We start from the raw sequence: 10,108 nt of genomic DNA, 5'->3' as shown, positions 1-10,108 counted from the left end.
GGAGTCCATATCATCTTTGGAAATCTGTTTGTAATTTCAGATCCCTTTGTCTCACATTGAGGGGGTAAAAAAGAAGCAGAGATGACCTTTCACCTCAGAGCCAATCTTAGTTACTCTTGGAATCCTTTAATCCAAACAAGGAGAGATTAATTAACAAAGAAAGCAAAAAAGAAGCCATGTCTTTCACTTTAGTAACTAATTTCACGGAATAATACTTTTTCTATACTTATATCCAGTCAACTATTTGATTAGATACCTGTTACATGAAAAAAGAATCACGCCAAAACATTTTCTTAGTAATTTCACATAATATTATCACTGGACCCATGTATTTAAACTTGGACTCCAAAAACATGTACTATATTCTAGCTGGTGTCATTGAATCAACGCCTTGATAAAATCAAAGGTAATGATCTGAACAACAGAGGAAGAGATGAAAAGACAGGAACTGGAGAAGAACTTATGGTATATCGTAAACTTCTTCCATTGGTAGAATCATCAACTTACACTAAAATACTTGAGTTTTGGTTCTTCCATTATTTAGCGACTCTTTACATAAAAGCATGTCGGATAAACTTATATACATAAGCTTTTTTCATTAATAACAGAGACATCAAACAGCAGCTAAGGTACTAATACCAAGTCTACGCCTTGTCCACAATGTCAATTAGACAGGGCAAAAAGAAAGTTAATACTTATATGGTCAAGCAGCAGCAACTTGATTAACTTGTTTGGCTTCAAGCGTCTTCTCATATTCCTCTATGGATCTAAAGAGCTCTGAAAAGTTTCCCTTTCCGAAGCCTCCACAGCCGCCCTTCTGATACACCTGTCCTTTTTCGTCTTTGAGCATGCAACCGATTCTCTGAATTATTTCTATAAATATTGTTGGCCTGCAGAAAACAATTACAATAGTTGTCAAAAATACATTTTTTAGTACAACAAACTTGCAAATGTGCAGTGGTTACAACATAGGTCAGCAGTAAAGGAAAGTCCAACTGGAGGCTAATTTAGTTCTATTCATCTTCTTCTTAATGGGGGCTTAATGACCTCCGGATGACTTTAATCATCTATTCTCTTGAGCATCTAGGAGCAGTTGATCATAAATGAAACAAGATGCCTCTACAAATACTCTCCTGCTGTAAAACTATACCAGACACATATAGCTCGATGATATTGCCTCTTGGCCTTCAAAATGAACATGTTAGGTTGACGAGGGGCGGAGCTAGGTGGAATTTGCTTTTCATCATAAGCTCAAATTCAATGTGTGACTTCTTGTATTTCTTTCAGATCCCTTTTTAAAATTCCAGGCTCCACCACTGCAGTGAACCTACTCCTGGTTCGCTGAAGGTTTGTTCGTTTTTTAAACTTAAAGAAAGTAAGCCTACAGTGAGACCTTTGGCGTATCCTAAGCATAGGTATTTATTACATTGGTGCATCTCATGTGAACTGATACAACATCCAACTTGAAACTCTATTCTTTTCTTTTTAAAGTGAACACGCGAGCCAACTCCTTGTGTTAGTCCTAACTAGCACATGTCAAGCCAAACGATAATAAATACTATTCCAAACCTTATATCGTCCATGTCAACATGTACTTTATGTGAGCCCATCCTTGTATCATTTTTCCCATCCCTTAACAAACTTAAAACTTTCAAAAGTTCGCTTTTCCTCTCTCAAGAAAACAGCCAAAAGGTTAGAGCTCCTTCTGCCTCCCAGCGCTGCTTTTGTTTTTATTTCAAAGCAGACAAACAGCTAAACAAATCATCCTCACATGTGGTTTCTCTAAGAGTAGAAGATTCAAGATTGCATCACAAAATGAATTTGGCAACAGACTGAAAGAAAGCCTGGGATAGTGCTTCTGGTGTTTCATGTCTCAATAAAGATGTTATTTATAATGGAAGTAGTGTACAGTGCTAAGGACCAAGAAGCATGATCCTAACGTACATAATTTAGCTGAAACTAACGGAGACGGCAAAGAGTTAAATGATACGTTAAAAGTGAGGAAATTGTTTCAACATTCAAGGGTTAAGACTTGGCCCTCTTCAATTCAGGAGCTTCCCCAAATGACTGCAATAGGCAATCTGAACGGCTATACTAGCCAAGCCACATTTGGTTGTGCTCACCGTGGTCCTAATGCAATAGTTAGCTTCAAGGAGGTGCAATACAAGAACACACTGCTATTGTTCTGTTATTTTTTGGAGGGAGAAGTGGGAACCTCAGAGAGTTATCTGTGTTAGAGCAGAAAATAAGTTTTGCAAATGCTATGTTGAAATCAGGTTGAATCTTTTGGCTTCCTTTACTAAAGATGTGAAACCCATTTGAGCGACAGAAACTGGTAGAAAATGTAAAGCCAGCTTCTAGTTCACTATGGTTTGTAACTCTGCTACAGTAAAGCGTTGTTGTTTGATGTCGTACTGTTATTGTCCATGCTACAATTTCAGAGATCTCCTTTTCATATTTCTCAATGATTCAATATCCATCCATTCCTACAGCCCTGATTCTTCCCCGACAAATATATGAACTTCCCATCCTGCAGATACTAGACACTCGACAGTTTGGCCACTTCAAGAATCCATTTTTCATTGTACAGCTTCCAAACCTCCAAACACTCAGCTCTACTAAGGTTCTAGTGGCATGCTCCACCAACTTAAATAGGGAGAAGCAGCTATGACATCACAAGACTAACTACAAGGGTCTTTCTAGACTCCAGTAACTGACTCTTCTTATCATCAGTTTCCCAAATGATAAAACACTTCTAAAGTATATCCCTTCTGCAACACTTCTCCAGCAGATATTTTGGTGCTCAACAAAAGTTTATCGGCTTTCAAGCAAACAACATCACTAATCTTGAAATTCAATCTTTGAGTTATACTTAGTAGTCACAACTCAAGAAACCAATATTCCCACAACACAATCTAGGATTATATATATCTCATAAGCAGGTTTTCTTTAAAAACAGAGAGAATAAATATAGAGCAACCGAAATATAACAATAGCTTTTAATTTATATACACTACCAATGTAAAGTTTGAAAAATATGTAACCTACTGCAACTAGCTACCTCATGTGAAAAAAACTTTAAACTGTCAGTATCTATGACATTAGTCCATTATAATGTGTAAGGTCAGTATAATGAGTGCTTTACACAGTTTACTCGGGCCTCTGGACTACATGCTAATTTACAAAAGAGTAATATCTATTTTGGAGGAGTGAAGAGCAATGTTCAAGAGCAAATTCTGGATATGCTAGGAATTACGAGAGGTGAACTACCAATTAGATACCTGGGAGTGCCTCTAAGTTCTAAGAGGCTATCTATAATACAATGTCAACCTTTGTTGGACAAAATGGTTGGCAGGATAACCTCTTGGACCTCAAGACTATTGTCTTATGCTGGGAGATTACAGTTAATAAAGTCAGTGCTATTTTCCATACAAATATATTGGTCCCAATTGTTTTTGCTGCCTAAGAAACTTGTCTATATGATTGAACAAATCTGTAGAACCTTTCTGTGGACAGGGAATGTAGATGTTTCTAAAAGGGCCTTATTAGCTTGGGAAAAGATTTGCATGCCTAAAGCCTCAAGTGGGATGAACCTCCTGAACATACACCTATGGAATAAAGCAGCATTGTGCAAGTTGCTCTGGAAGTTAAGTAAAAAGAAAGATATCCTTTGGGTAAAGTGGATTCATATGTATTATGGGAAAGGGGAGTCAATGTGGGATAAAATACCTAAACAAGCATGTTGGATGATACAGAAGGTATTCAAAGCCAAACTCTACATTGAAGAAGCTGGAATGACTAAAGAAGATCTCCTTTCATGTGATTCTTTCTCCACCAAGAAGATTTATCTACAATTGCTTGGCCAGTACACAAAAGTTGCATGGAGAAGACTCATCTGTAATAATCCAGGTTCTCCTAAATGGCTATTCATTGTGAATTTGGTGGCACGCGGCAGATTATACACAAGACACAGATTAGCTCAGTGGGGGTGGTGGTTGATCAGAGTTGCCCCCTCTGTAGGGTAGAACAAGAAAGTATTGATCATTTATTTTTCAAATGTACTGTTTCTGCATATATATGGGATAAGTTACTACAATGGCAGGGGGTTCCAAGGAAGGCTATGGGCTGGACTGATGAATTGCACTGGTTTGAAAGGCATTGCAAAGGGAAGAATTCAGGAGCTACTATGTACAGGTTGACCATGATAGCAGCTGTCTACTTTGTTTGGCAAGAAAGAAACCTGGTGGTATTTCAGAACAAGAGCAGAACATCTAATACAATTATCAGATTGATAATACAGGAAATCTTCGTCAGAGGAAGCATGTGCAAGAAGTTGAACAGGAATTTAATTAGACTGAATCACTATCCTACATAAGAAATGTTGATGAGTAGGATGAGGAATTGTGGTGCATGAATTACTGATGTAGTGCACAACTGGGGTTGTCTAGTTGTGTTACTTTTCTTTTTTTTGAGCTGTACTAACCAATTTTGGTAATAAAATTAATTACTTACCAAAAAGTAATGTGTAAGGTCAGAATAAATGATAGCTCATCCCATACGAGCCAAGGGAAAAAGGAGTGATTAACATACCTGTCCCCCACAGGCTTGGTGAAGATTTGTAGCAGGGTCCCCTGATCATCCCTATCCACCAATATTCCCAATTCTTCGCAAGCCTGAATCTGTTCATCAGTCAATACATCCCCTGCCCTATTCTTCAAATTCTTATAATAAGTAGGCGGAGGTGAAGGCATGAATTCAAAACCCCCAACTCCACTCCTTTTCCTCATTTCCGTCAATGTTTTGAATATATCCTCTGTAACCAAAGCTAAATGTTGCACTCCTGCCCCTTCATTGTGCTCTAAATACGTTTGAATTTGACTCTTCCTTTTAGTTCCATAAACCGGCTCATTCAACGGAAGCAGTACTGTTTCGTCATTGTTTGCCAGAACCATAGAGTTCAGCCCGCTCTCAGCAGTCCCAACATCTTCAGCTGTGAACTCAGCAAATTCATGAAACCCCGTAAAGCGCTTGATATAATCCACTACAGGACCCAGCTCCGGCACATTCCCAACGGCATGGTCCAGCCGGCGAATCCCATAATCCAGTTCTTTGTACGATGCTGTTTCATCCATGGCCTCGAAACCTGTTGCAAATAGTAATAAATAAACAAAAAGTGTTCATTTTCTAACCACTTAAGTTTTCAGATAAGGCGGTTCAAATGAAATGAACAAGCACAAGTTCTTACTACCATTTTTGAAAGAAAAAAAATAGTTTCCACCTACTTGGTCTAAGAAAAAAAATCAGACCATAATGTGTTGCTGTCATAAATAAATAAAGAAACCTGATTTATAAATCGATTCATCGAAGCAAACAAAAAATATATAAGTAAATAAATAACAGTTTTCCATAAACGGATTCACTAAACAAACTATGTCTCACCTACACTCATCAACAAGAAGAAAGTAGTTTCACGTACTTGATGGACTTTAAGCGTATAAACAAATAGACTAAAAGAATTTTTAAATTGTCTATAATAAGTGATATTAATAACTTAAAAATAACAAATAATTGGGTACAACAAGTTAAAATGGACTGACAATATTCAAAAAAAAAAATTGAAACGGTAAGTACAAAATTCTTTATATTATCACACCGCATATAAATTGGATATCTAATACAGTAATAAAGTGAGACAGCACGCTAGGGGCGAGTTAAAATGTCAGATAAAGATAATTCACCAAACCTGGAAGGAAAACGAGGCTGTCCGCATCTTTCAGATAGCTCACAAACCGCAAAACGACGTCGCCATATAAGTGAACTTCAGCCACCGCGACTCGTTCATCAATAGTCACAGGTTCAAACATGGGTTTCGCCCCACGTGAAACACTCGCGGAGAACGCCGTGTAAGCATTCTCCACTTCCAAAGCAACGGCACGGACGCCGAGCCCGTGAGTTGCCGTAAAAGAGCGGTGTACGGAAGTAGAGAAACTGGGGATGGCTGCAGATGACGGCGTCGAAATAGACGGCGAATAAGGAGCAGTGAAGAGAAACTGAAGCGAACCTGAAACGGGACGAAGGAGGTACGAAGCGTGAACGGAGTTTCCGGTGGAGAGGTCGGATTTAGCTGCAATTGGCATCCCCAGAGACCAAGAGAAACGGCGAACCGTATTGGTAGCATCGCCGCACCAAAATTCTATGTGATGGAAGCGTTTAACGGAGAAAAAATCGGAACGGGGATTGATTCGAATGAAATTCTTGAACCCCACTAGCTTGAAATTGGTGGTCAGCTCCGGCGAGTCATCGGCGGCGGCAGCAGAGGTGGTGGTGACAGTTTCTAATTTGCCCATGGCTTGTTTGTGTAGTTTAAGGTAAAATAGAATGGTACTTTGAAAATGTGAGTAATTTTGGGGATGGTGATGAACTGAACTGAACTGCTATATATATTGTTTGGCAGAAAATCAGATTTTGGGGTGGTGAATTTGAACTGAAGGACACGTGTACAAGAATGTTTCACACGTCTCTTTGATTTTGTGGATTTAATTCATGGAAGAAAATACAGTAACTTTTTCCAAGGAAGAAATTACACGGAAAAAAAGGGATAATAATATTTTTGTCACGGAAAAAAAGTATCTAAGTCATATAGTACTCACTAGTGATAACATGTTTAATACTCCCTCCGTCTCATATTATGTATCATGTTTCTCTTTTACAAGTTTCTTAAAAAATATTAATTAGAAAAGGATTAGACTGTTCTACCCTTATTTATGTCTTAAGATATAATTTCTCTTCATTGAATATTTATTATATTTATGTGTTATCTCTATCTTCAAGAACAATTATTATTAAGGGTAAAAATTAAATAAAACAATCAATTTTGACTTGACTTCTAAAATGACAAATAATTTTAGACAACTATTTTTAGTAATTATGACTATTAATATGAGACAACTATTTTTAGTAACCATGACTATTAATATGAGACTGATGGAGTATCAATAACTGCAATAGTATATAAACAGAAATCAGTATCAACAATCTCTTTAGAACATGTGATAACACCTCAACGCAAGTAAATATTCAGTTTTGACAACAAGTCATCAAATAAAAATACAACCATATGACACATTGTACCTATATTTTTATCACAATAACAATATCCACCATTATCGCTCCGCACCTTGACATAATAACAATATCCATCTGTATCGCTCTGCTATTGACATAATAACAATATCCATAAAGAGATTTAATCCTGGTTAAAGCTAGTAACTACAGATCTTAGACTAACAACAATAACAATATATATATATATGTATCGCTCCGCACCCGACAAACAAAAACAATATTCATTTGTATCGCTCCGCACCCGACGATTGCAACAACATCAATCACAATCGCACGACAACAACCTCGTGCCAACACCCAAACAATCCACCCAACATGTCCACATATGCCACAATTATCACAAAACAATGATGCTAAATTTTCATCAAAGATATAAGCTCACAATTTATCAACAAGGTGCACAAGGATATGACAATAATAAAACTATGGATGGGTGTTCAACATATAAATCATGACTACGGCTAAATCAATTATAGCGATCATGTTCATGTAGTCACAAAGTGATTAAGCATGTTTTATATTAAGCACATTCAAAAAGTAAGGCATATTAATAGTCTAATCTGGTCATAAGCCACACATAGCATCTGTGTATACGCTCGTCACCTCGTGTACACGTTGTTTCTCACATAGCATGAATAAATAATTAAGGCTAAATCACAAGGTGTATTTCTCCCACACAAGGTTAGGTAAGATACTAACCTCAAACAAGCCAAATCAATACTCTAAAAAGCTCTTGCCTCATAAATCGGCCTCTGAACGAGGTCAAATCAAGCAAAAAATAACTAAATAACATAAACACGACTATAGAAATCAATTCCAAGTAATAAAACTCCGATCTTTATCAAATATCAAAAAGTCAACCAAAGAGTTAAACCGGGCCCGCCTCGTAGAACCTGACAAATTTTACAAATCCCGACTACCCATTCGAATACGAGTTCAAATATATAAGTTTCATCCTAAACCAACTCCAAATCAGGGTTCAAATTTTCATTTTTCGCTTTAGAAAAGTTTTGCCAAAATTCTCAATTTTCTCGCTTAGATTCACCATCAACTACCAAAATCATAGATAGAATCATAAATAATAATCAAATCAGAGTCAAGAACACTTATCTAATCTAAGTGGGTGAAAATCGCCTAATAATTTGTCTCAATCCCAGCTCTCGATCTCAAAATATGATAAAATGACCTCAAAGTACTTAAAACAACAACTTAAAGGTCTGCCCAGCGATACCTTTCGCGAATGTGGCCCAAGCCACGCATTTGCGAAGCACAATCTAGCACTGGCCCAAAATTACCCTATGGGAACATGATCTGGCACCCGCGAATGCGATGCAGAAAATCCATTGGCCTACGCGAAGGCCAAACGCCTAACGACCCTAGCCTGCCTTCCTTCTATGCGAACACGACTCCCTTGTCGCGAACACGAAGGCCAATGCACACCAAGCTTTGTGAATGCGACCCACCAATCTCGACCGCGAAGAGAAAAATGACACTGCCCCAAAAATTTCCTATGTGAACACGAGACTTGCTCCGCGATCACGAAGCACACCAGACATCAACAACTACTACTATTTCAAACTTCACCAAAATGGTCTGAAATTCATCCAAAATATTCTCGAGCCCCTCGGGACCCTGTCCAATTATACCAACAAGTCACAAAATATAACACAGACCTACTTGAGGTCTCAAATAACACAAAGTAACATTAAAACTACAAATCGCACCTCAATTCAAGCTTAATGAACTAATCAACTTTTAACTTTCAAAACTCATGCCGAACTATGCCTAACCAACTCGGAATAAACCCAAATTTTGCATACAAGTCCCAATTGATATAACTAACCTATTCTATCTCCCGGAATAACAATCCGAACTCGATAGCCTCAAAGTCAACTCCAAGACAAACCTATAAACTTTTAAACCTTCAAATTTTTAACTTTCGCCAAAAAGAACCAAATCAACCTAGGAACCTCCAAATCTAAATCAGTACATATACCTAAGTCCTAAATTACCATGAAAATCTATTGGAATAGAAATGGGAAAACAAGGCTCAAATACATAAAATGATCGACAGGATCGTTACAACATAATAGACTTGGGCATGCTAGTCTAAGTCAACTTCACAAACTAGTCTCCAATGACTTGGTGATAGGGTTGCCTAATATCATGTTCAAAGAATATAAAGTTTGTGACGCTTAGAAAATGGCGAGTACTACCAGGTCGACGGAACTGGTCCATATGGATTTGTGTGGACCAATGAGGACAATGAGCAAATGTGGTAAGAGATATGTTATGGTGCTTGTTGATGATTACTCTATATTTACTTGGAAATTGTTCTTAACATCTAAATATGAAGCATTTGACATATTCACTTCATTTGTTAGAAAAACATAAAAACAACTAGGTAATCAACTTACATCAATTAGGTTTGATCATGGTACTGAATTTGAGAATGCTAAGTTTTTTTAATTTTAAGATGAGCATGGCATAAGTCACTATTTTATTCTCCTTGAACTCCACAACAAAATGGAGTAGTTGAAAGAAAGAATAGGATTTTTGAGGAAATGGCTAGAACCATATTAATTGCTAGTAAGTTGCCTCATAGCTTCTGGGCAAAAGTTGTAAACACTGCATGTTGTATCATAAATAGATGCATGATTGGACCTCTTGTTGAGAAAACTCTCTATGAGCTACTTAAAAGGAGAAAGCCAAATATATCTTATCTTAGGGCACTTGGATGCAAGTGCTTTGTTTACAATAATGAAAAAGACTCCCAGGAAAGTTTGATCCCAGAAGTGATGAGAGAGTATTATTGAAATATTCTTCACATAGTAAAGCCTATAAGATATATAACAAAAGAACTATATATTTTGAAGAAAGTATCCAAGTTGTCTTTGATGAAACTAACATTTTCTCTGAGAGGCAGGAACAAGACAATGAAGAGATTTGGATGACAAGAAACCCAAATGGTGAAACCGCAAGT

The 10,108-nt window shown here is 37.3% G+C and overlaps 1 protein-coding gene across 1 annotated transcript; it reads right to left on the bottom strand.

Annotated features, from left to right (window-relative positions):
• Positions 1-468: 468 nt before the first annotated feature.
• LOC107832751 (4-hydroxyphenylpyruvate dioxygenase-like) lies at positions 469-6,430 on the bottom strand. The gene is made up of 3 exons (XM_016660624.2): positions 5,744-6,430; positions 4,591-5,143; positions 469-890 (listed from the first exon to the last, which is right to left on the bottom strand). The coding sequence occupies exons 1-3, from the start codon at positions 6,345-6,347 to the stop codon at positions 704-706; spliced, it is 1,344 nt and encodes a 447-aa protein (XP_016516110.1). The 5' UTR covers positions 6,348-6,430; the 3' UTR covers positions 469-703.
• Between the last annotated feature and the right edge of the window lie 3,678 nt (positions 6,431-10,108).

This window comes from Nicotiana tabacum, chromosome 13 (genome assembly GCF_000715075.1).
Source record: "Nicotiana tabacum cultivar K326 chromosome 13, ASM71507v2, whole genome shotgun sequence".
Taxonomy (NCBI): domain Eukaryota; kingdom Viridiplantae; phylum Streptophyta; class Magnoliopsida; order Solanales; family Solanaceae; genus Nicotiana; species Nicotiana tabacum.
Note: the sequence above shows the minus strand (reverse complement) of the source record. Positions and strands in the feature narration are given on the sequence as shown.

Bases quoted from the DNA above. Each gene is read 5' to 3' on its own strand.
- LOC107832751 (XM_016660624.2), bottom strand. From the start codon at position 6,347: ATGGGCAAATTAGAAACTGTCACCACCACCTCTGCTGCCGCCGCCGAT. The intron at 5,144-5,743 runs GTTTGGTGAATT...TATTTGCAACAG, and splicing joins CAGCCTCGTTTTCCTTCCAG to GTTTCGAGGCCATGGATGAA. The intron at 891-4,590 runs GTATGTTAATCA...TGTTTTCTGCAG, and splicing joins ACCAAGCCTGTGGGGGACAG to GCCAACAATATTTATAGAAA.